Here is a 27,482-nt window from a genome sequence, read left to right on the forward strand (position 1 = left end):
GCCTGGATAGATAGGAGTTCCTTCTACACAGCAAAATAACTGTTTTGCCCTGGTTACAGAAAGAGAGTCATGTGCCAGCTTTGGTCATTGACAAGAACTGATGTGGTTACTAACCATGTATTAACTATGCTGTGTGTAGATATAAACTATGTTTAGATTCAGCCAAGTTACTAACTAGAGGCAAATTCAATTAAAAGATACAATGTAGACAAGGCCCTAAAGTAAACCTGTCTCTTTTTGGGATTGTATCACTGCAATGTATCTGCACTCTGTGCTTTCTACGACACTGTCTCTTACGCTTGAAATGCCCTTCTTGAATTCATGTGCAAAGGTACTACCCTCTCCTCTTTCAAATTCTTCCTCCAGATTCACTTCTGCAGTGACACCTCCAAGAAATCAACCATCTGATGATGGAGAGGTTGAGTGACAGTCATGAATACATATTATTTACTTTTAAAATCTTGTAAATAATGTGGAACTCTCATATCGTGCACATAAATAGTCTATGTTACTGCAAGATCTTATGAGTCTTGCCCTCATCCTGCTGCCCCTTCCCTCCTTTTGCTTGTTACATTCGTGCTGCAGCTCATTTCAGATTAGACTGTAAACTCTTTGAGGCAAAGATACTGTCCTTCCTGTGTTTTTGTACAGAGCCTAACACAATGGAGTCCCAACCCAACTGAGGTCTTTGTTGGTAATACTAAAACTACTACTAATAAATAATTTGTTTTAGTCATGTGAGCCACTATCCGAGGAGATGAATGTAGGTTATTAAAGGTATGTCTACACCAATGGTTCTTAAAATGTGGGTCGAGACCCCAAAGTGGGTCATGACACCATTTTAATGGGGTCACCGGGGCTGGAGTTAGACTTGCTGGGGTCTGGGGGTGAAGCCTGACCCCACAGCCCAGGGCTGAAACCCAAGCCCAAGGGCTTCACCCTGGGTGATAGGGCTCAGCTTATAGCCCCCCACTGCCTGGGGCTGAAGTCCTCAGGCTTTGTTCCCCTCCCCCATTCTGGGCGGCAGGGCTCGGGTGGCCTCCTGGGATCCTGTAGTAATTTTTGTTGTCAGAAGTGGGCCATGGTGCAGTGAAGTTTGAGAACTCCTGGTCTACACTGTAATTGGGAGGTGTGATTGCAGCAAGCATAGCCATACCTGGGCTAGCTTTGGTCTAGCTAGCTCATTAAAATAGCAGTGACATCATTTCAGCAGCATGTGTGGCAGCACAGGGTAGCTACCGGAGTACAATCCCACCCGGGACCCTGGGTACATACTCAGATGACTAGCCTGTGCCACTGCATGTGTGGCTGTAGCAGCTTCACTGCTACTTTTAGCACACTTGATTAAAGCTAGCTTGGGTAGACCTATGCATGATGAAATCATTAGCTCCTGATGAAGTGTAAAAAGGAATGGAAAGAGGTATTCAGAGCCTTTCCTGGTTAATTGTATTTTTGTACTTTTTTTAAAGAATATATACCAAATAACTAAACCTGCTTCAGTTCACTAGAGACATATCATTCATAACAAAAGACCGTTTTCTGCGTTTAAGACCTTAGGATGACAGAGCTCATATAATGCTGCTGCTAATGAAAACACACAACATACTGCAGACAGAACAGTGAAACCTGTTAGCTCCTCCTTTTTGAAATCCAGCTTTCTGAATGAAATGTTGAGAGAGCAAGCTAAGTATAAGGCAAATTAGTTAGCAAGATTTAGGAGAGAAGAAAGCACTGATGCAAGTTATCTGGGTTACTGTGTTTCTTAACAGCTGTGTTATTTAATAGAATGAGTAACATTCTTAACATGCTACTGCTTCAGACTACTGAATGGCAAAAAAACCCTGCAGATACTATCAAATTATACACAACCATATACAAGCCTCTGCATCTGAACTTTATAACCTTATAAAAACAGAAACCAGACAATAATTACAATCTAATTACAAGTATTGACTACATATGGAATTATGCTTCAAATAAATAAACTTTTAAAATTGTAATGATAGCAATTTAATACCTTTCATTGAAGAGTAGAGATCTATATTTTACTATTAAAGGACCGATGCAGGGGTGGGCAAACTACAGCCCAAGGGACAGATCCAGGCCTTCGGGGTTTTGGATCCGGCCCGCGGGATTGCCCCCTGTGGTGCTGCGGGTCCGGTGCTGCTCTCAGAAGCGGCCCTTGGGCGGGGCGGCAGAGGGCTTCGTGTGTTGCCCTTGGCACCAAGTACCTCCCCCACAGCGCCCATTGGCCAGGAATGGGGAACCGTGTCCAATGGGAGCTTCGGGGGAGGTACCTGGAGGTACGGCAAAGGCGGCGCATGCAGAGCCCTCTGCTCCCTCTCCCCCAGGGGCCGCAGCGCTTCCTGGAGCGACGCAGGGACAGGGACAGGGCAGGCATGCAGGGAGCTTGCCCTGGCCCCTGTGCGCGCCGCTGCCACCCCGGAGCCGCTTTAAGTAAGCGGTGCCAGGCCGGAGCTTGAACCCCTCCTGCAACCTGCCCCCCAACTCCCTGCCCTAAGCCCCCTACCTGCACCTCACACCCCAATTCCCTGCCCTGAGCCCCCTCATACACCCTGCACCCCAACCCCCTCCCCTGAGCTCCCTGCTGCACCCTGCACCTCTGTGCACCCCAACCTCCTGACCTGAGCCCCTTCCTGCAGTCCGCACCCCTTCTGCACCCCAACCCCCTTTCCCTGAGCCCCCTCATATACCCCACACCCCTCCTCTGCCCCAATCCCTTGCCCTGAGCCCCTTCCTGCATACCACACTCCCTCCCCGACCTCGCACTCCTTCCTGCACCCCAACCCCATGCTCCGGCCCTGCATACAATTTCCCCACCCAGATGTGGCCCTTGGCCCAAAAGGTCTGCCCACCCCTGGACCAATGGCACATCATTTTTGGAGGCATTTAAGATAAGTGTAAAACAAAATACAGAGCAGCAAACAATGGAGACTTATTCCCACATGAATGCTATTAATATAATAAAAAATTAGCAATCTTGAAAATTCTCCTACATCCTCTGCCTGGAAATTGAGACAACCAAAATGAGATGCAAATCAGTGCCTTTATCTAATGAATAATGTAAATGAAGGTTCTTCTTAAGGCGAGCCAGTCTGCAGGAATCCTGCCTTACCTCACATTTCTTGTGGATTTAAGCACCATGTGTCACAAGAAATTAGAGAAAGGAATTGCCAAGTAATGACAAAGCCTTGGAGCCTCAAGTCAGTACAGACAGCAAGGTACATTAAGATGCATGGTACAGCGAGGGAGAGACCTGACATCTCATTAAAATGAAAATGTTGCTATTTTTTCTTCACCTAGTTAATGGAGTTGTATGACACTGTAATCTGCGATTATCTGTGCAGCTATTACTTAGCTCCTCCACAACACTTCCAAGATTAAACTGAAAAACTTTATAAAACCTCTTCTCCCCTCTCTCAAAAATCCACTAGTGCTATTTTACCTCTCTGATTCAAGTCAACTGCATCATCATTTTTTTCAGCAGTGCCATACAGCACATTTTATATATCCATTTATCACAAGCTTTGCCATAACTTAGTCTTAGCATTTAATATTAACTTCCAAAAATAAACTTGCGTCAACAACCCTACAGCCATACAGTCCCTAAAAAACTAACTCACTCTTTATACAATCATAAGTTATTTTCCCTGAATGAAGTATCCAGCACAAACTTCATTACTCTCATCAGAAAACAGTCCTGGACCTGACACAGAATTTCTTACATGGAGTATTCACATCTTTCATGGCACACATATTATTTTGCTTCCCAGCTTTTTGTCCTTTAATCAGATGCCAAGATTGGGAATCTGCACATCTTACTTTAGTCTGAGTGTTTCCTCTAAGGTGGCATAAACTGAAGGTCCTACCAAAGTATAATAAAGGTAGATTTGACATAATGGAGTCATTCACTTCCAAAATAATTACCCAGCCATCTAGTACACGATGGAAAAAGTGCAGCCCAAATGTGGAATGTATGCCTTGGAGTTCTACAGTGCAGTTGCTCGCTGTCCTCATCTTAAAGAGAGAAATGGGATATGCAGAGTCTACAGGATCCTGCATGCTATGGTCCATATTCATTTGAATAGCTTTCTGCTTGTGTAGAGATGGAACATTGCATGCACAGATTCTTTGTGTCTGCACTGCTATATTAAATATGAGGTTGGTTGCAATGTGCCCCATTTTATTTAACATGCAGCTCCTGACAAATTGCTGATTTGGTTTTTGGTGTCAAACTGTGTATGCCCCTGACCTACCATTACTGTATTGGTTTTGTGTGGACTTTCAATATTATCACAGGCGGAAGACACAGGAAATGGTTTTCTTTCAGTATTGCTAATTGCCAGCATTTCAATGGCTGCAAAAACACACAGAAAAAAAATCCATCTGCTCATTTGAAAAGATAATAATACCAGTAAGTCAGAATCACAAGGCCAAGAACTCAGAGTTAACAAAACCACTGACCTCCAGAGTGCCAGAGTTGATGAGGTTTATCACTTACATGACATGACCTTGGTGCCATGTTACTTTTGTTCAGCTCACAAGTTTGCAAACCAATTGGAGACAAATCAGTATTTTGGCTTCAGTAAACCATAAAAAGGTTAATCTATGTAAGGAACAAAAAATAAGACTAGAAAGATTTTATCAGGAGTCCTTTAATCGGTCTGTGGAAAAAAGAACCCCCTTTATTACAAGCTGGCAAAGACATCATTGCTGAAACAGTGTCTTAAAGCTTATTTTCTATTTATAGTTGCACTACAGTTCATCTTTTGGATTTGGGCTAGAAAGGATGCAAAAGCATCTGAAGTATTTTTCCCGTTGTTCTAAAAACAAAGCCATTTTTAATTGTACACCACAGGTGAAAATTTCACATAGTTTAAAATTAAAAGGTCAAATTCTGAGCTGACTTACATCCATTTCAATCCCATGGGCTATAAGTCACAGAATTTGGCCCAGTAATTTAAAAAAATCAGTGAAAATGTGACTAGTAATCAATATGGCATTGTCACTCTCTTAAATTGTATGCACACTGAGACTTGCCTCACAGGTACTTGGTTCTGCTCCTGCCAGCAGGTATATAGAGCTTAGGTTTCCAAAAGCTAGGACAGTCAGAACTAGCAGGCTATCTGGGAAGAAAGCTTTCGCTAAACCAGACTAAGCAGTTGATTTGAAGTGGGGAGACAATTAAAGCATGGCATTTCTGAAAGAGTAATAAAAATGTCACTACAAGTGATTGATTTGTTACAAATCCTTGGCTTCCTACTGGCACTCCAATAGGATTTGGTGCTAAATCAGTTCTAAAGGATTATTAGTATCATATGTTATTTTCACAAACTCAAAGAATTCAGCATCATTTCATAAATCAACTGCAAGTTAAAATTAGATTTCCTTACAATTTCAGTTGTGTCATGTTATATCACATTTATACACACCCAAACATGTACACGGATACACAAAATTTATAAAAAAAAATATTGCAGTCTGACTCAAACCTAGAAGAGTAAATTTTAAAATGATTTCTTAACGATAATTTAAAAAAAAACCCTATTCTGACAAAGGGCTCTGTTGTATGGCTGCAGCTGCATGTTCACAACCCATGGGATTTCATAGGAGTTCCAGAGCCAGGACACACTGTAGGAAAGGACTCTAATTTTTTGTTCACTTACAATCCCTGCACATTATTTGTAAAGTGGTTTCTGATATTCTGGGTTGTGTTATGTGTCTTTATTTACAGCACTACTTTTCCTGGGAAAAGCATTCTGAACCGCAGGCAGAAGACTCTATAAAGGAATAAATAATAGCAACAACAGTATAAGACCACTGTTTGGAGACCCACGAACTATGATATTTAGGCATCGGGGAATACTATAAGGCAAGAAGGTATTTCAGGCTTAACTAGGAATTTCTTTGCTTTTAAGTATTTATGAGCTGGATTGTGTCCTCCAACAGAGTTTCCATGAGACAGAACTGCCAGAAGTTCTGAGGTATCCTGCACATAAGACAAGTGGGGATTTGACTTCCCATGGAGATGAGAGAGCACACCTACAAACTCTGAGATCTGTAGTGAAAAGTGTAGATCTCAGTCCCACTGTCCTGAAGGCTATAACATACACACTGACGGCACCTACCCTCCAGCAGTACAGCTTGCTTAGGAGCTATGTTCTCATTGGATCCCCTACCTGTACTTGCGCCCTGTATCCCTGCTGTGGGAATAGAATGCAGGGAACTGGCTATGGCAGAAGGATCAACATTAATCTGTGCACTGCTATCATAAGGTTTGAGCATGAAGGCTAACTTATCACCAAGCTCCCCTGTATCAATGCTTTACCACTCCTGACAGGAGACGGAGACCAAATACCTCTAAGGCTATCTGCCTAGGAAGAGAGCTAGCTAGTACTCAACTCCCAAAGCAAAAAATTGGCAACTAAACTTTCTCGGCAATTTACTGTGGACCTGAACATCTTCACAGCAAAGTATTTTGCAGATTTATAAGATGCTGCTAAACACCTAGGTTGTTATTTTATCTTTTTCTAAAAATATGTTTTAGTGCTTATGAAAGGTTTCATACGTATGGCATTGATAACCTAAGCCCAGAGCTGATCCAAAGTAAAATTAGTAATGCCAACAGTTTTCCCAATGCTTCCCAGGCAGTATTTCAATTCTAACCTGTGGGGGAAACCCCTATGGGGTGAAGACTCCCTCACATGCATTCAATTTTTGGGGCTTCTGCTAAGATGGCCAGCAAGGGCACCAATTAGTGACAACTGTGATGGCGGTTGAGAACCTCTGCTTTAAATGAGGTTTCAGAGGGAAGTGCCCTAGGGAAAGAACAAAACTCTGGAAAATTGTATTAGCATACTCTACCTACCTTGTATTACTCTGAAAGTGGGATTGAGAAAAAGGGACAAAAATGTCAGAGGTTTCTGTTGGACTCAGTGCTGTCTTGCTGTTCACTGATGTATGTCTGATATTATGCACTAATTTTATCATTCCAAATTTGCCTTTTAGCATTACTTGGCACTTGACAATATAAAACTACCAGAATGATATTTGCTCCAAATTCTTCGTCAGATTAGTGCTGATTAGAAGAGTCAAATATTGCCTATTAAAAACCCTAAACTTTCAGGGCCTTTCCATGTACTTTTGCTGCACAGCATGTTTACTTCCTCTGAGTGTGCGTACGGGGAAGGTGGCTGCTTCACAGATGGCATTCTGAGAGAGACCTCATAATACAAATCACATTTCAGTGCACACTTCTATCATATTGCCACTGAAGTGTTTGACCTTAAGATTTAAGTACTTGCCACTGGTTGACAACCTGGGTCTGGAGGGACATAGACTTCTGAGGGTATAGATGGAAGCCTTTCCATCTGGTGGAAGATTATGTTGTTCAATAGAAAGAGGGAAGAGGATAAAGAGGGAGAAATCCTTTGGTTGTGGCTACTTCTCAAACTAGTGTGTGGTAGGAAAAATTCTCAGATCCAGAATCCACCATGTACAGTCAAGGGGGCACAGGTAATATCACTGCATTCTTTGAAGCATCTCCAGCTTTCTGTCTTCTGTATTCTCTGCAAGGACAGTTTTTTTCAATTTTCATCACTTTGAAGAGGATACTATTTTAGTGAGGCCAAAGGAAGAACTTGTGAAGGGCTGGTACCCAGGGAAGAATGCAGAGACAGATTGTATCAGGCCAGAATCTCAACAGAAGCAGCAGATGTACAGGGACAGACCCTCTGCTGATGTAAGTTAGCATAGCTCCATTCAAGTCAATGGAGCTATGCCAATTTACCCCAGCTGAGAATCTGGCCCACAGTGTCTGAGAACACTACACAGAGAACAACCCAAAGGTAGCATATATGTGAGAGATAGCTGGCTCTATTCCTATGCTGCAGCTCAGCAAAACTGGTACCAGTTCAGACAGCAAGGTCTGAGTCCTTTGCTGGCACCAAAACCAAAGCATATGGGAATGATCTCACTCCAAACTTAGAAGTTTTCATTCTCTGCCTTTTGCCAAAGGGGGACTTTGTTCAGTTCCCTGAAACAGTGCAAGAGAGAAAAGGAAATGTGTGGATGGTTAAAAAAAATTGGGTATGAAAAATACCGAGCATTTTCACACATCAGTAACTTGGCCATTATTTTACTGTAAAAAAGGACACAGTTTACATTATTAATAGTCAACTAATTATGCTAAAATGCAACTGTTTTTTAATTGTAAAAAAGTATTTTGATTTACTTCTGTTCTGAGACCTATTTCTAAACCCATGAAAATTGGGGCTTATAAAGGATGAGCTCAGAGACACCTACCTACTATACAGTGCCACAATTAATGATGGCATAATTATGGAGAAAAATTGGGAGATTATTCATTAATAGGTTCTTCTGTTCTTGTTAGTTATTTATAAACAAGCTGTGGGACTCATAAAAGTAAAACAATATATTTTAATATCCAGACTCTGATATGTGTGACATTTTTGTTTGCAGTATTGTTGTAGTGGTGTTGATACCAGGATAAGAGAGAGAGACATGGTGGGTGAGGTTATATCTTTTACTGGACCAATGGTGGAAGAGACCAGCTTTTGAGCTTCACAGAGCATTTCTTCTGGTCTGGGCCTAAGCCACCTTGTCTTTCTCGGATGTGTGACATGGCACTTTCCAGTTAAAAATTGTTAAAATATGCTATCTGAGCATTCTTACTTGCCCTAGAAGTGCAGTAAATGTATCAAAGAACAAAATGTATCCCAGTAATCAAATCTTGTCCAGCCACTGGAGACTTTGACCCTTGCTTTCAACAGTTCTGTAGGTGAGGATATCCGAAAACAAACATTTACACAATAAACAAACAGGTTTAATATACTGAAAAAGAGCTTTTTAGTGAAAGTACTCATGACATGGAATGTAAATACACAGAAAGCATATTCCTAATTGTGCTTTTACCTAAAATAGATTAGTTTGACTGAGATTTCCAAAGCAATCTAGGGGATTTAGACACATATCTTCATTACACAACTGACATATGTAAGTAGATTTTTGGATCAGGCCATCAACGAGAGTCTTTCTATTTACTTCAATCAATGTTGGTTCAAGTCCTTAAATGGTGCAAATTAACTTTAATGAAGGATATGTTTCAAAGGAGAAGATTTTCAATGCTAACGGCTATTTGTGGTTTTGAAAATCTCCCTCTAGAATTATAGCGTCATAGAGTTTAAAGACAGAGGGAACCTCCAGTTTCCAGTCTGACCTGCTCATCACAGGCCACTAAAAACCTAATTACCTCTGTATTGACCCAAGTAACATGAATTAAACTAGAGTATTACAGCCCTTAGGAGACTAAGCTAGTGTGTGCCAGAGTCCTCTACGGACCACATAAAAAATCTCAATCACTTACTTTTAAAGGTAAAGTATAGATCATGCTTTACCCTTAAACATCTTTTTCCATAGGAAAAAATGATACAGAGCATTTTTTTAAAAATCAAAACCAATGCATCACCAATAAAGTTCACTTTACATGGTTGCTTCTAAATCATCTTCCCCCAAACCCAAGCTTTTCTTCAAGCTTCAAATGACAAGTTTTCTTGCTGATGGTAGCGAATATAGATATCAACAGAAGCACAACATTTTCATCTTGGTTGCTTGAAAATATAAAATTTGAGATGTCCAAACTGAAGAATGAATGGGTGTGAACACAAAATTTGTACATAGCCCCTATTATTTTCAAGAGCTACTTTTATTTCATCATCATCTAAATGAGGAAAAAATTGGCTTTCTACTGAATAATGAGCTTCCCAGATTTTTAGACAGGGAAAGGGGAGTGCACTATTTAAATGTTGTGTAATGGCACTGGAAATTTGAACATACTCCTGTATATGAGGCATCTTGTTAGAGTTTCTCCAGGATATTTCTGCAGGCTATCCCTACAGTATTGTTTCTGCTTGCTAGATCCATCTGGGCAATGAAGCTGAGGGGCCTGCCAGACTTTGGAGGGCTCAGATAAAAATAGAAGTAGAAAATGGAACATATAGTAAGAACTGTTTTAGTAGTTACAAGAATCACATTCTGTACTTTTTGGTTATACGTAGGGTGCTTTTTAAAAGATGTCTTTTTAAAAAAAAAATGTTGTTTGCTATTTAGTTGGGTTTTTTTGCAGTCATTTGTAAATGTCATCCATAATCGGCTCTGTTTCTAGTTTTCACTGGAGGAAAGTGCCTTATGAGCAGGTATAGATGGCAAAAATCAAATTGATGAGTTACAGTGATGGCTCTTGACAATTTTACAGATAAAAATGTAACAAGCACAGGAAAGACACTGTATTTACACGTAAGAAAATGCTCTTCTTATCATAATGCTGTCCCCTTTTAAAGGCCTTACAACTACTTGGCAGTAAAAATTCTCTCTGGTCTGGAACTTGACAAAATGTCTCAACTAGGGAACTGCTTTTTACATGGAGTAAACAATTAAAATTCACTTCAGCTCATTTCTCATTTTATTTATAAATTCCAGAAAAAACTGTCTACAGAATTAAATAATGAGAAACAGAAACATTCTATGGAAAACAGAACATGGAAAACACCACGGCATTGATGTAGAACGCAAGGCCTTTCCAATATCCATACAATAGAGTGTTTACTCTGAAGAAACTGGACTGGATGAGGGAGAGGAGCAATATAAAAATAAACAAAAAGCATGAAATCATTGGCTTCATAGGACAAAAATATTATTAAAATACCCTCATAGGCTACTATCCATAGCCATACTCACACCTACATATCCAAATGGTGTCACTGCATGTGACTGTTGTGGATATATTAAACTGCAAAGGAAAAATGTATACAAAAATCAAACTGTGTATAAATATAGATCTGTGGACATTGTCTCTTCAGGTAAATTAGTTCAGAGGATTGTGTTTGCACTTCTCAGTCTAGCGAGACTAAATTTTTAAGTGCAAAGGCCCCTTTGCCTCATCAGTCGAAGAACATAACAGCCTCAAGGGCTATTATCAATTTTTCAGGGAAGAATATTATGGCCTCTGCACTGATAGAGGAAACATCTGGCTTAATAATTCCAGTATCTGGGGCCTGCTTTTGGCTACTTGCAATACATCTGGAAATACATGCACTTATTTTCACATACAGGAAATTTCAGTCTCCATAAAACAGTTTCTACCTTGAATCACAATAGAAACAATGAAGGTGAGTGGCACTAACTCAGAGGAAAATTTAACAGCACCTACAGTCTCACCATTTCCTAGTCCCCTTAAGCAAGGCCATGTAATGAATTTTTTTCTCCACATGGAGTAAAGCAGGGGAAGGCAACCTATGGCATGCGTGCCGAAGGCGGCACGTAAGCTGATTTTCGGTGGCACTCACACTACCCGGGTCCTGGACAGGGCCGCCCAGAGGGGGGGGGGGGGCAAAGGGGGCAATTTGCCCCAGGCCCCGGGCTCTGCAGGGGCCCCCAAGAGAAGAGCGGAGGCTCCCGCCTCCGCCCCTCTCCTGGAGCCTCAGCGCATCAAGCGCCGAGACTCCGGCCGAGCCCCTGAGCCCCGCCCCGATCCGCGTGGTGAGCGGGGCGGGGCTGGGAGCTCCAACGGGGCCTGAGCCCCGTCCCGCTCAGAGCGCCGTGGGGAGGGGGCGGGGTAGCTGCCTCCGCTCGGCGTGGAGCTCCCAGCCCCGCCCCCTCACCAAGCGGCTCTGAGCGGGACGGCGCTCAGGCCCTGCTGGCGACGCGCTCGGTAAGAGGCCGAGGCCGGGAGAAGCCGGCCGGCCGGGCCGGGCCGGGGCCAGGCGGGGCGGGAGAAGCGGGACCCGCCGTCCGAGCGCAGCCCGGTCTGGCGGCGGGGGCCCTTCTGTTCGGGACCCGCCGAAGTGCCCCGAAGGCCCGCGGCGGGGACCCCCCCGCCATCGAATTACCGCCGAAGACCGGGCGGGGTCCCGCTTCGGCGGTAATTCGGCGGCGGGGGGCTCCCGCCACGGGTCTTCGGGGCACTTCGGCGGCGGGTCCTGGAACGGAAGGGCCCCCCGCCGCCGAAGACCCCGGGCCCCCGGAATCCTCTGGGCGGCCCTGGTCCTGGACACCAGTCCGGGAGGCTCTGCATTTTAATTTAATTTTAAATGAAGCGTCTTAAACATTTAAAAAACCTTATTTACTTTACATACAACAAGAGTTTAGTTATATATTATAGACTTATAGAAAGAGACCTCCTAAAAACATTAAAATGTATTACTGGCACACGAGACCTTAAATTAGAGTGAATAAATGAAGACTCAGCACACCACTTCTGAAAGGTTGCTGACTCCTGGAGTAAAGGGTAACTTGCTTAAATGGTTTCAAACAACCTGTAACTGCCAGCAGGGGATGCTAGTGCTTCCATGCATTTCATCCTCTCGGCTCCGTTCCATGAAGCAAAGGGAATGAGATGGCTCTTAGGCTCTGATCCTAGAAATACTTATGCACATATATAACTTCTCATGTGAATAGCCCCATTTAACACTATGGGGATAGACATGTGAATAAAGATATGTACACAGTTACGTGTTTTCAGGAGTGAGTGCATGGAACCTGAGTCTATGCATTGGACTGGTCACTTTATAACTAAAAAGAAAAAAAATAAAAAACCAACGTGTTAATAAATGTTAATATTTGGAAACTGTCTTATGTCATCTTAAAAGTGAACCCATATGGACATCCTACTATGGTACAGTGTAACAGTAACGGTTCTTTTGACTTTGTACAGGACTTGAAGAACCCCCAGGTGCCAGATGAGTTCCGTAGGTATTGTAATCCATGTCTGGGCTTTTACAGCACAAGCTTTTCTTGGCTGGCATGGCAATGGAATAACGTCATAAAGCAAGTACTGTATTGGGATGCAGTTCGGGTTCACCTACCCTTTGCAAAAACAGAGTCTACCGTTTGCTGTGTTCTAGCGCACCTACACACAGTAAGCTAGGGGTTCCTAATGATACATCATCCTGACACAGTGTCGCCATATAGTGATGTTACGCCATAATAACATAACCTCAGACAGTGAGCGTTTTTGGGACACTACTATATATAGATTATACTACTCTATTACAGCAAATCCTGTTCTTAGGGACTTCCTAAAGCTTGAAATCCATGAGCCATCACCTCATGATCAACTGTACCTTAGCAGTAGCAGTGCAGGTTGCAGAATATTACTAGAAATGGGTTTAATTATATATCATTTTTTTTTATTACAGGTGATATTAAGATTTCAGGGGACATTCCTGACACAGTTATATTGACAGTGAGCCACTATAATTCAACTGTGAATGGAACTGAATCTGTCAGGAATGTTTTTTTTAAATAAATATTATTTTACTGGGAATACATTTTATTTATTTTAAAACTGATGTTGTGTTTGCAAATTCATAGTCACCATGATCCATCATGCTCCAGAAGGTAAGAGAGTGCATTCAGAGCTGCACCAGCAACATGTGGGACCATGCATTCTGGAATGTCCTGTGTGCAGAAAACTGGGAATAATGAAAACCAGACAACATATTGGGAGTGGGAGGGTCCTGTCCACACAGCAAAGAAGATAGTATGCTGGTTACAGGAAGTAAACTCTGTGCCACATGACAAGGTTGAAATGCTGTTAGCTGCCACACCTAAGAACTGAGTTCTAACCACATTGTATGTGGATGCAAACTATGGGTATGTTTACACTGCATTTGGAGGTGTGACTGCAGCATGTGTAGACATATGCAAGATAGATTTAATGTAGCTAGCGTGAGTACCAACAGCAGTGAAGCTGTGGCAGCATGGGTTGTACAAGCCCATCCAGGACCCTAGGTACTTATCTGGGCAGCTAGCCCACGTTAGGGTGACTAAATGTCCCGATTTTATAGGGACAGTCCTGAATTCGGGGGCTTTTTCTTACATAGGCACCTATTACCCCCCACCCCGTCCCGATTTTTCACACTTGCTATCTGGTCTCCCTAGCCCACACTGAAGCCTCTCCTGCCATGGTTTCCTGGCTATTGGTACTCATGCTAACTCGATTAAAGCTAGCTCAGCTATGTCTACATGGGCTACACTCAAACATCCGACTTCAGTGTAGACGTACCCTATGTTTGGAACCAACCACGCTCATAAGCAGTTACAAAGATGGTTGAAAGCTTGTTTGTGGACAGAGCCAAATTCTAGTTATAGAAACTAGTTCCCTATGGGTATTTAAGACAATCTGTGTAAGAATTAAGTTGCTTGTCCGAATAAGTCTACCAAAGAAAATCTATGTGTCTACCACTATCTCTCTAGTAAACTTGTTACATTATACAGTTGTTTCCAGGTGGTAAGAGCACTAATATAACTTTCTGCTAATTTTTTCTTATTACTTCTGAATGTTTACATGGTGACACTACAATTCCTTATCTTGTTCACATCTACAGTTATCGCAGTAACCATCTACTGACACTGAAGGGAGTTGTTAGCTACAATCTAATATTCAAAGTTAATTTGACTTACTGAAGAAAAACAAAAAACATAGGCATAAACAAACATTAAAAGATACTGTCCAGTACTTGTTTATGCACTTGGCACATTGTTGCAGTGGCTGCATTGCAAACATTGCAGGGAAGTGCAAACACTTCTGTTTCCACTGAAAGACAGTTTAACACATTAAAAATTTCATTGGCACATTTCTGCTTAGCTTAGGTTTTGTAAAAACTTGTTTTTACAAAATGTAAATTTGGAGCTAAAAATTCAAATTGACAGATTCTTCTCAGTAATTCACAAGTAAGCCTTGAAATGAGTTAATAAATGAAATAAATAAATCAGATTTCCCCATAAGCTGAGTCTTAAATTTTGACTTATGAGGATATTTTTTTAGCTGCCTTTATATTGCAAAGGAAACAAGCATCCTGTAGGTTCCACCAAGCCATCTTTTGTTTCTACTGTCATTACATACATTTACTTTTTTCTCTTTCATAAGACTAAAGTTTCACTTTCACATTGGGAGCTGAGAGAGAGGCACACCACCACTTGGAGTTCCTTTGCATGTGAGGGAGCGTCAATGCTGTGTCACCCCTGATGAAGCTGCAATGTGTAGTCCCTGTACTGGCTGGCCAACTCAGGACCTGTTGGACAAGTGTAAGGTCACCTTCTTCTCATCCACTCCAAAATGGCTAGCCACTCACCCTGGCACAGTCCTCATGCTCTAGTGAATGCAAGAAGTGATATTTTGATTGGTTTCCATATGGGGCTGAAAGATGGGACAGGAGTTGGCAAAGGCTCTCTACAATCGCATGGTGCACATAGTGTATTTCCCAATTTTATTATGCTATATAATAAAATATTTCTTAAAATAATAGGAAATTCCAAGGCAAAAAAACATTCTTATCTGAACTTAAGATACCCTTACAAAACACTGCTAACTTTAATTACTGTTAATTAAACCTAAGCATTAAAAAGGTATGGAAAATAGATGGATTAATTCAGGTCATTTAGGTAAAAGACTGCAATACCTTTCACGTTCATATAGTCTCTTCAAATGTACATGTATGAAGATTCACATTAAGCAATCCACTACAGCCTCAACTTTAGCCAAATAAACCCATACAATCTCACGCTTATTAACAGAATAGCACAGATGTAACAGAGTAGATTTTGTACCTTAATATTTACAATCCATAAAAAAAAGAAGAAGAAAATGCCTTTTCACAATAACATATCTGCTAGGAATTCTGCTAGGTGGAATTATACTTAATAATGCTTCTATACCACTGCATTAAATTGTTATACTTAGTTATGCTGCATACATAAGAGTGTTTCCATTTTCATTGCACATTTTGACTTATAAGTTACTTAGAAGAATGATATCCCTTCTTTTAATTATTTCAGTAAACATAATAATGGCATTGCTAACTACACCACAGAGTACTTTATTTTCCCGATTTTTTAGTAATATGAGCCTACTTGTAATTAAAGACATGCTGCATTAATGATGCTGAAAGTCTCAGAGGGAAACATTTAATGTCCACCTCATAATATTATGCCAGAATTACATGCACAGAAGACTTTTTAATAATCTTTGTTTCTTAATTTAGTTTTGATTGACTATGAAATCCAGAGGAGCACTCTAGGGCTTGAATTTCTACTGTCATCAGCACTTCTGCTCCATAAATTGTACAAACGCGGATGACTCTTCCGTCTGCAGGCTTCTTTTCAAAGCTTCTGTTTAACCTATCCAGAAAATTAGCTGCAGGCTGCAGATAATTGCAGATAATTTTACCATTTTTAAGCCACTGGGGTGTTGAATAGGGCTATGACAGCCAAATTTGTCTAAACACAAAGAGCAAATCATATTTTTATGTTGTCATTTCAGCTTTATACGCATGTTCATAACAATCTCAGTTCTGTATGCAAACTACAGCAGCAGCCACTAGGGGTTTCTTAGGTAAGAGTCTGAGAGGGGTTTCATTATGAACCAGGGATTAGTAATGGAATTAAAAGTGATATTAATAAGGTTTAGATTTTAGCAAATCAATCCCCTCTCAGGAAGCAGTGGTATGTAGCTGTGCTGCCCAACCTGATAGCCTGAGTAGGAAGAGAGAAGAAAATATTACACTGGCAAGTTATGTTTAAAAATGGTGTCTGTTTGATACAGTGTTAGTTGGGATAGATTAGTAGGCAGAGTGCAAGTGGTGCAATCAAAAAGTACAAAACCAATGTAATTGCTTCATGTATGATATCAGTGCAGTGTATGTGGTGAGTCCATGTTGAATGCTTACAACATCCTAAATATGCGTGTGATTGGACCTGAACACCTTTAAGAGTTCTAAGCGTTGAAACTGATGCCATAAGCTATTCAAAGGTTTATTTTCCCCAGAATAGACCTGTTTGTCACAGAGTAATAATGATCTCCATACGGATAATATACAGGCAAACAAATATATTTAGTAGGTTATTTCAATTTACAGTAAACTTATTTATAAGATAAATAACTCATTAGTTTCCCAGAGCTAAATTAGCTAAAATTGTACACATTTCTATTGCTTTACTGATCTCATAATAAAATGAACCATGTATAACATCATATATATGATTTATATTTCAAAACTACATTTTCCTATCAAGGAATAATAGTTTTCAACAGAAATTAACATTCTACTGAAAGAATATTAATTTTCTATATAACATAAGGAAAAAGAAGCCCTCTACAAGCTGAAAATTTCTTCCAACATTAAAAATCTCCTAGGATCTGACCTGGCAAACATTTATGCATCCAGCTTTACTCAGGTGTAATGTTTTGACGCATACATAGTGCCTTGTTCTTCACAGCTGGCACAACTATTTACCAAGGGCAACATTTTCACAATTGGCTTCTAATTTTAGGGACCCCAAATGCAGAAAGCCTGGCTTAAGACCCTTGGGCATGATTTTTAGAAGTGCTGGGCACCCGCAAATCTAATTAAGGTCACAGGAAAATACAGGTACTCAACACCTCTGAAAAATCAGACCCTAGCTAATGGTGTTTCTTTTAATGCTGCCCATAAATACAACTGTGAACATTTATGGCTCATGATAACGAAGCATTAAGTAACAATGGTTAGAGCTGTGCATACTTCCCTGAAAATGCTGTCAATGCACCCTCCCCCTTAAACCTGCAATAAAGTTTAAGTATTCTAATTGTAGGCTTCTATTGGGCAAGGACGCCTAATTACACCACATTATGGTGGTTTCATGATGTGAACACACTAAAATCAAGCCACCAAACTCTTTTTCACAAATAACCCATGCAAAGACACCCAGGTGAAAGGTTAGTGCACTAGAAGCTTGATGCTGCTTTCATTTAAGTCCACTGCAAGCATTGCCATTGATTTCAAGTGAAACAGCATTGGGTTCTAACTAAATGAACCATTTATCCTACAGCCTAATGTGTTTTAATGAAGATTGCTTATTTCTTATTGCTTTGTTTCTCAGAAGCCTTTCACATTTACAAGCTCATAATATTATGTAGTTTTGCCTGGATCTTAACTGAACTGGGGATTTCTGCTTTGTCTCTGCCTATTACAGAAACACATCCTGAAACTATCTAGGAAAGGAGCATTGAAAAGTTTGCCTTACCATTGCACAGAAGGTCTCGGGAGGATCGCCACATGTTATATCAGGGGGATCCAGGGTCACTTTCACATATTTGATCATGTCTCTGGCTTCCGGCTGACAGGCCATGTAATCCCAAATTTTTCCTTCTTCTGTGTAAATCTGAGTCTTACACACGTCATAATGTCCCCACACTGAAGGATAATGCTGCATCACTGAAGATACAGTAACCCAAAGGGCATGAAGTGACAGGAATCTTGACAAATACATCTCTAAATCCTTTGAAATTGCCTTGATAATTATAACCAGTATTGATTTAAGGACAGTCTATAGATTATAAATATATGTACACGTATATTTATGTAGATATCTTATAAAACAGGTTCCACAACTGAACGTGAAGCGTTAGAATACGGTACTTGCTTTACTAAGTTGAAGACTTTGGTGGAAGCCTAACATATTCAAAGGACAGCTTTTCACAGAAATCTGAAGCTTGTCCTTTGTCTTATCATGTGTCTATCAGGGCTTTCTGTAAAAGATATCCGAAAGCAGATACTAATTTAGCAAAGTTGTAGGTCTTCACTTGTACTGTCGATAACCCCGAGTGATCCTCCGTGTTCAAAGCTCACAAGGGATACCTAGACGCACTGATAAATCAGCATCTGAAGCAAAAGGATGAGTGTCTACAGCCTGGTGTCTGTTTCCCATCAATCATTCTTTTCTTCTGGCACCAACACCCTTTTAGAAACAATAAGAGTAAGAGTTATTGTCCAAGAATCAATGCATTATAAAATATATGATATGTTGACATTTTGGAGGTCTGATGCAATATAAAGCAAATTGGTGTAATATAGATAACCTTTACTGTGGGTGCTTTGCTAGAATGAACAAACTACCAAAATCATTCACAGTGAAAAGTATTTCAACATGAAAGATTTAACTCTTCTCTAACAAAGACAGATTTATAACATTTCAGGTGAGCTACAGGTTTTTGCTTCAAAAATGACATTTCCATCTTGGCAAAACCTGAAAGGCAAACAACAGAACTTAAACATTTCTCGTATTTTATAACCAATGAGGCAGGGGAAACCTAAACCATCACGGAGAACAGCAGAGCGGATCTTTTATTACAGTGACAAAGATGACAACTACCGGTGTGCTTTCTTTCTCTTGGAATGAGGACCTCAGAGACCTCAAAATGCCTCGTATGCCTCTATGCTTTTGTTAGCTTAATAAGAGAGTTATTAGGAGCACACATTTGTCTGGTTGGATTTTCTCATTAGTATTGAAAAAGCTTTGCTCCTTTTTTTAAATTGCATTTAATGATAAAGATAACAACTGGCTCACCTGTAGCTTATTATAGTAACAATTTCCCTTTTAACATGGGTCCCATGTTTTAATTATTTTTACATATCTACCTCTTGTTTATTTCTGTAACAGAAATACCCCCGAAACAGTTCTGTATTTTGTTGTAAGATGTAAAATACCAGGACATAAAATCATAAACCTTAAAAACAACATGTTACAAATTGAGAAGTCATTTATATAAGTCAATGTAGTTTTCTCTAATTTTGCAATCAATCCTGTTCCAATTGAAGATATTGGAAGTTTGACCACTGACTTCAATGGGAATAGGATCAGACCCTTTATGAAAAGAAGGCTGCATTCAGCTACTACTGTACTTTTCAACTCTTTAGCTGACTCTTACAATCTAAACAACCTCTTAAATTTCATGTTTACAGACACCTATAAATCATAATGTTGCATAGCTCAATTAATGTCTGCAGTCTAATATTCTAGTTAGTATGATGAATCTTCCTATGCCATAAAAATATGAAAGGCACTCCATCACCTACACCTTGTTTTATAATACACATTTTCAAGAAAGAGCAAAAGTTGTCTTCAAAGCAATTTCACAAACGGGTTGACTATATTTAAATACTGCACCATCTTAAACTGAAATAAGCCACACACACTATGAAATGCCAACAGATGGCTGAAGTGTGTTTCCATAGCAAAGTAATTTACAATAATTGCCTTATGGACGCAAGTGCAATTTTCCATTATATTCATTTCATAAAATGTTATCATACAGCTGTGATTTGTGATGTATTCTATTGGAAAGTGTGTTGAATATCTGAATTTTCATGAAGCAATAATTAGCTATTTGTCTAAATACATGTAAACTTACAAATCTGAATTTGCTACAAAACCAGAAACTTCAGATACTTTACAAAAATTAAATACATTTTAAATCAGACCATTAAGTATCATGGCTTTTTTAACCACCTTCCATTCTTCCTGTTTTCATTGGCAACATTTAACTTGTTATTTTTGAATTAATTAATTAAAGTAACTATTTAAAGGCATGCAAATTACACTGTTTCTATCCACTTTTTCCAGTCTATTTTATTGTTTTGGAGAGGAAAAACACAGCTCAAATACAAAGGTCAACATCTATAAGTAAGGAATTGACCTAGAAAAAAATGTTTTAGTTTCTAAATAAAAACTTACAAAGTGTCTTAAACAATCATGACAAATCAGTGCATATTCAGTATTGAAGGATGAGAAAAACTATTTTGAGCTTGGGCAAAGCTGGTAAAACCAGTAAGTGAATGTTATGTTACTGTATAGAAACAACAAGTTACTATGTTTAAACAGCCTTTCAATTTAGCCTTTTTCATTTAGTCAGAAATATACTCTTTTTTAATGTTTTCTTTGCTAGTTTTTCTTTTCTTTTCCTCTATAACCTGCTGTCACTGCCAATCTACAAATAAGTGGGACTAGCTAGGGCTGTAAACAGATGTATTAACTGGAATTGAGAATATAGCTATTGAGAATGAATGTGAAGCTAGCCGTTATCTCAACACCCACTGTGCTACAACTCTCACTATATAACCAATTCTCATTAAAGAAAGTCAGCGTCATAATGATGGTCATTACACAGAATTACAGACTATAACATTGATCAAATTTAGTGCACTGACAAGGAAAAAGTGCAGAGGAGTGCAAGATATTTGAGCATTGGAAAGATATAGGACTGAGTGACGGACAATCCTGACAAGAAGCAGCCAATTATAGCTTAAATTTCTGGCACATAACCAGTTGTGATTAATAGTCTTCCATTATATTACAGATATATTATTAATGTATTAAAAATGTCAGGCTTTGGCAAGAACTAATATGGCATGGTTCAGTTACTCTGCAGTATCTTCTTTTAATGAGCTCCCATTGACATAGAGAAAGATATTGACCAAAGCACATTAAATATCATATGCTATGGGTCACTGAGGCTTTTATAATAGAGCTACACAATTTGTCTTTATTATATTTATGCCTGCAGTGTCATTCATTATGTGCATTCTAGTTCCTGGTTGTCTATTCCCAAACATAGCTAATTAAAAAAAAATTACCTTGCAAAATTTTTAAAATTACATTTCTGAACTTTAAAACAATACCAATTGTAGCTCTAAACTGCACGGGAAACTGTGGGTAATATAAACCAAGATTTGTCTTCATGAATACACTTACATTTGGCCCTATGGAGTAAAATGCACCAAACATAATAACTGACGCATTTCTTGTGCCCAAATCATCTGTACCCTGTAGTCCTCTCTTCAGCAACTGACCATGCGTTCTGCTGTGTTAAACTGAAACGATCCATAAGGTCTGACATACAGAGACTGACATCTTCACTGACTGAAGGAAAGGCGACTGCAAACTACTGGAAAAATTGATTATACTAGCTGTATTCAATAAAATTGTGGCACATGCTATACTGGAGCTAACCTTTCTGTATTAATTGTAGAACATTTAGGTTTTTGAATTTTCATATGTGCCTTAACTCCTGCCGTCTGAAAAACAGCAGGCAACTGTGGAGCAACAATGCTGAAGTCCCTGTTGTCTCTGCTTTCTTCCAAGCCATTTCTCTGTATGTAAAGTAGTGGATATATACCACATCATATAAATTCATGTATACCTCTGTATCAGCAATTCTACATGAAGGGCAATAGTTGACCAAGACTAAAATCGTTTGTAAAAGTGGCCTTACGCACATGAATCTGTTTCCAGGTGGCTAACTTGAGTCAGGCCAACATCACACAGCATTTTAATTATGTAGACTGCTCAGTTACCCTCCCCCCCCAGCCCAACTCCAGCCAAAAAGTATATTCCTGCAGTAATTAATTATGGTAAAAGAAGCTGTCAATTCTTATTAGGATATGCTAGTAAACACCGCTCCTTGTTTCTGTTTTGGTCACTGTGAATATTTCCCTCCTCCCACACACACTATGATAATTTTCTCATTATAAAAATTGTCACCTAGCAGCTTAGCATTCGCTGTGTTGCAGAAGTCTCTTGGTGAGAACTTGCTGTACTTACATTATAGATTTTTTCCCAAAAACTCAGTTATGCAGTAGATTTCATAAAATGGCAACTAGTGATCATTTCTTGTACAGACCATGAATTTGATAAAAATACACATTTTTGCAGCACATGAATTAGAAAGAAAGGTGAAAAGTCAGTTATATGATAACATATTCCAGTATCTGCTGGTGTAAGAAATAACATTTAGATGTATAAAAAAACTCAGTCAATGGCAGTTGTGTATGATAATAGTAGGACTATATAAAATATTTTAAAGTGAAATCTATTGCAATTTTGCATCTACAATCAGAGTACATTAATATTTCCTATAAAATACAAGTAAAGGTGATTTTTGGTTGCTTTGGTTATAATTTCTAAATCACTTTTTTCCAAGATGAATAAAATATGGTGTATACTACAAGATACAACTAGCATCTGATATATATTTTCACTGTTACCACTTATGAAACTTGGCATATAGTGGTATACTGACATACTGTTATATATTAAATCTGAGCATTTCATAAATGCAGTTATTCATCCATGCAAATTAAATAGGTAATATAATTAAACACATGAACATATCTTTGATTAAATGTAGCACCTGAAAAATTCTTAGGATATTTCAAAATCAGTACTTTTACTAGAAGAACTTCACATTCTTTTTCTATTAAGTAGTTAAATAAATTTGATGAAAATAGAAAGATTTTCTTCTCTATTTTAGGAGAAAGGAGTAATAAGACTTCTAAGATCTATTAACAGAAGACAACAGAATATGAAGTTCTACAAATAAAACACTAGGGATTCCGAAATACCCTACAAAAAATTTAGGTTGCCCTAAATCTTTCTTTGTCCTGTAAAATAGCACATGAACATTACCACATACACTGTATCATCAACATTCAGCGTGGAATGAAAATACTTCAGAAACTTTCATTTAAAAGGCTTCATTTTTAACTGCTGTAAGTTCTTAATATAAAACCTTGTAATTTTTTAACTCTCTCTTATTGGTTAAGTCAACTCTGTAGAATTAATTACATTCTTTTGCAAGTGTTATGCACTTACGATGAACAATCAAAACGGTTTACAGATACAAGATTCCTAACAAAAAAAGTAACAGGCTCTTGTCAAAATCTACTCATAGATCATCTATTGTGTAGTGATATTAAAGTCTTCAGATTGTGGTGTAAATTCAATATAATTTTAGCAGCTTTAGAAAGTTATGTTAAGGACTTACCATTGGGGGGAAAAAAAACCTAAAAGGACTACTATTTTGTTTTGTGCTGTTGCCAAATTCTGTACCTCTAATCAGAAAGTTGGTTCAACTCCTTATCAATGCCACCGTGCTGCAAGGCAGATGACAAGAAACAGGAAAGATCAGGCTACTGCCATTAATTGGTGAAAAATGTCTGGGAAACATCCTTTAAAGCACCAACAGTCACCTTTGATTTTTTTCCATGTAAATTAAAAAAAATGTAAAGTCTTACCTAGGCCACAGTGTCTAAATGTTGAGTTGCATTATGCTTGAGGCAAAACTGTAAAGTGCTGCCTCTTTAAAAGCATCTGTACCCCTTATTTAATTCACTTCCTCTTTTCAGATCTTTGCAAAAATTAGGCTGAATCTTAGTGCACAAAATACCAAATATTTAAAAGCCTAATGCACAGCAATATAAATGTGTTCATTAAAGCCAACAAACATACAAACTTTAGGAGAGAATACAGGACCATTCATTTTATTGGTCTTAGCTATTCAGCATGTAGCAAATCATTTGTTTTTTTGTTCGTTTTTTGATTAATGATTTTTCATTTATTTTTTGAATGATTATGTAAACTGCTTGTAATTTCTGATATGAAGCAGGGAATTATTCCTAGTTGAATAAGTGAACTGTCAGTTCCATGGAGATTGGAGTTATTCTACTCACCATCAATTCCACCCTTTTTATTAGATTTCTGAAAATATTTTTCTGCAGAAAAATCTTTATTCATAGCCTGCAAACTGTTTGAAGCAAATGACCCCCTTTTGGCAGAATCCTTCTGAATTCATTCAAAAAAACTTTCATTTCTTCCTTTGCCAGTTTGTTGGCTTATTTAACACTCTTTTAGTTTTAAAAAATCGGAAGTTATAACCAATCATTTCCAGAGTTCTGTAAAATCCTGATGTGTTTCAGTTGTTTTTTTTTAGGTCCCTGTTTGAAGTTAATGCCCTCCATCTTTTTTTGTTAAGTGCACAGCTGATTTCCATGCCGGGAAACTGATGAGAACAGACTGAAGGTTTGTATGTGAACCAAAATATAATTCGATATTTGAGGTAGGAGGGTAGCTCATTTGGAAAACAATCCACAGAGGAGTTTCAATGGCATGACAATGTATCAGAAATAGATTATCGACTTGTAGGTGGGGGAAGGGGCGGGAGCAATACCTCTGTCTACAGGTACCCATTCAGGATGCAAAAACAAAGCGAGCAATCGCCTGCTCTTTTAACGAAAGCGCCTTTGAAATACGCGCTAGTAATTTTCCTCCCTTTGCAAAGCACAAGGGCAATGTACTAGAAACCAGGCACAGAAATGTGCTCCCCAGCGAGGAGCCCACAGCAACAGCAGAGGGCGCAGTTTCTATTTGTATCTAAATTCCACCCCACCCTCCTGCTAAAACTCTTAATTGGATACGTGGGGTCCAATAAAATGGCAATAGCTCCACCTGATCCATGTAGATCTGTTCCGAGGGAGAGACCTATAGCGGTATTCAAACTAAACCCACAGCGAGGCAGAATTACCACTGAGTCCCCCTGCCCTCCCACCACCCCTCCGCTAGGAGCAAACCCCGGGACACATACCGCTCCCCGGCCGGCCGCTACCAGCCCTCTGCCCCAGCGCGGCGCGGCGCAGCGCGCGGGATCCCCACAGCCCAGCCTGTGCAGCCACCGCGCCAGCACCCGGGGGCGCGGGCCGCCAAGTTTCTCAAAGCAAAGGCCAGCTTGCCCAGCCCCAGCTCTCCCCCAGGCCAGCCCCAGCCGGCGCGCCCGAGAGGCTGGGCAGAGCTCCGCTCCCGCCCGCGGCAGAGGCTGCACGGCGGTGGCAGGCAGCAGCGGTTCGCTAGCGAGGCCGGGAAGGAGCCGTACTCACCATGCGGGGCGATCGCTCTCGTTAGAGCGGGGAGGAGAGCGGACACCGCGCTGCCTGGGACCTTGCCAGCCTCATCCCCCTCCGGCAGCGGGAGCATGGGAGCCGGCGGCGCAGGGGTGGGAAGCTGCTCCGCCCGCCGTGCCCCGTCCCCCAGCCGCGGGGAGCCTGGCAGGCGTGTGCCGCACGCCCAACAAAAGTTCCTGGTAACGCCGAAGAGTTCAAGGGCTGGAGAAGAGCAGCCCCCGCCAGCCGGCGGGTGGGAGCCCCCCTCTCCGCCCCTGCCCCGGGAACTGCCGACTGCCCTGGAGCTGCCCCGCGGAGCTCGCCCCGGGGCGAAGGGGGAGGAACTCCTCCGGCTCCACCGCAAAGCTCGGCGACCGGCGGATCAGAGAAGGGGAGCCAGGACCCACGCTCCCCCTGGAACAAGTCAGCAGCAGCCGCTCAGGGTTTCCTGCCAGCCCCGCTGCACCGCCGGGTCTCCCGTCCGTTCGAGCCACTTCTTTGCATTAAACTTTTACTGGGGCTCCGGGAGCTGCAGGACGTTCCCTGGCTCTCCGCGACGAGACACCCCGCGAAGGCTGCGCTCCTGCCTGGCCCCAGCTTTCGTTTTATTTTAGATGAAGCCGTGGAAGGTACTCGGAGGGGACATAAATCACGACAATTAGCACTGGCGCCGAGGAGATCCTCTCCTACCAGTTTCGCCGGAGCTTCCTGCGCGCATTCCTCTGCTCAAGTCAGAAGTGTCACTGCATATAGCGTTGATGGCAGGGAGATGAGACACATGGAAAGTCCGTCGGATGAAATATACATGCCAGCGATTCTTCTGGATTGGAAATCTCCCGTGCCCCCTCCTCAGCGCTCGCGCGAACCCTGCATCGCAAAAGGAGCTCTCAAACTTAAGGGCAGGACACTATTATGGGGGATGAAACCTCAGAGAGGTGGCAGGGACGTTTCACTTAAAAGCAATCTTCTCCTGCAACTGCCAGCAAGTAGAGGGATTGCAAACCTTATACCACCTCCAGACCTGAGCGCGCCGAGCGGTCCTAACGCCGTTTAGATCTCCATCTCTCTCTCTCCCGCATTTCCGCGCCTGCCACTCGCACAAGTCCCTTATTAACTCATGACACCGATTATATCTCCTGCTGCATTCCCCCCCTCGCACCTCCTTTCTGTTTCTTAGGAAAAGCCTTTAAGATCTTGGGCTTAAAAGACACTAAAGCCTCAGCCTTCAATCAGAAATGTACTAAAGGGTCAGGATACAAGTTGGATCTTGCCAATTTTTAGCCCAGCCTTTCAAATTCCACCCCCTGAATGAAGAACAAGCCTAACTGTTCCAATTGCACCAACTACCCTGATACATCCCACCTCAGTTGCATTGCCAAACCCTGGATCCATCAGGTGGGTCCTGCTATACCCTGGCAGTTTTTAGTCCCATCTACCTATGTTTCATGCCTGAACAGAAAACATGTTTAGCTTTTATTAGTGCACCTTAAAAACACAGACCCGGAAGCTTCCCCAGTACAACAGTACCACAAAACTCAGGTTCAGCATCTGGATCCTGGCAAAATTTGGTCATAAAACAAGACATTGAAGGACCACAAAACATTCTGGTACAAGAAAGAATCAAAAACTATAATTTGGCACCCATCACCTTTTACTGGGTCTGCATACCTCCCCAGTTTTACCATCTAAATTTAGGTCATATACAGCTTCTCCTAATCTGTCAAAATAATCCAGATTGCAGTCAACATCCATCCTGACCTCCCGGTATCTGGCAACTGAATCTGGCTGGATCTGAGCTCTGTTGAACATGGAAGTCTCAAGAACTGGACTTTTTCTGGAGCAGCTAAACATTCTCTATTTTGGCAAGGACCCAGCAGGACTTCGATTTGTTGTGAAGGAGTCAGGAAGAGCCCT

At 40.7% G+C, this 27,482-nt stretch overlaps 1 protein-coding gene across 3 annotated transcripts in view; it reads right to left on the reverse strand.

Moving 5' to 3' along the window:
• NTNG1 (netrin G1) overlaps positions 1-26,676 on the reverse strand; it is a 206,899-nt gene extending 180,223 nt beyond the window's left edge. The window contains exons 1-2 of one of the 3 annotated variants that reach the window (XM_039486512.1): positions 25,566-26,676; positions 18,103-18,816 (exon numbers count right to left, since the gene is read on the reverse strand). In XM_039486512.1, coding sequence (XP_039342446.1) covers positions 18,103-18,348 — 246 coding nt within the window. In that variant the 5' untranslated portion in view covers positions 18,349-18,816; positions 25,566-26,676. The remainder of the gene's footprint in view (positions 1-18,102; positions 18,817-25,565) is intronic. The other 2 variants (XM_039486513.1, XM_039486514.1) reach the window with 2 other exon arrangements.
• Between the last annotated feature and the right edge of the window lie 806 nt (positions 26,677-27,482).

Source organism: Mauremys reevesii, linkage group 8 (assembly GCF_016161935.1).
Source record: "Mauremys reevesii isolate NIE-2019 linkage group 8, ASM1616193v1, whole genome shotgun sequence".
In the NCBI taxonomy this organism is placed as follows: domain Eukaryota; kingdom Metazoa; phylum Chordata; order Testudines; family Geoemydidae; genus Mauremys; species Mauremys reevesii.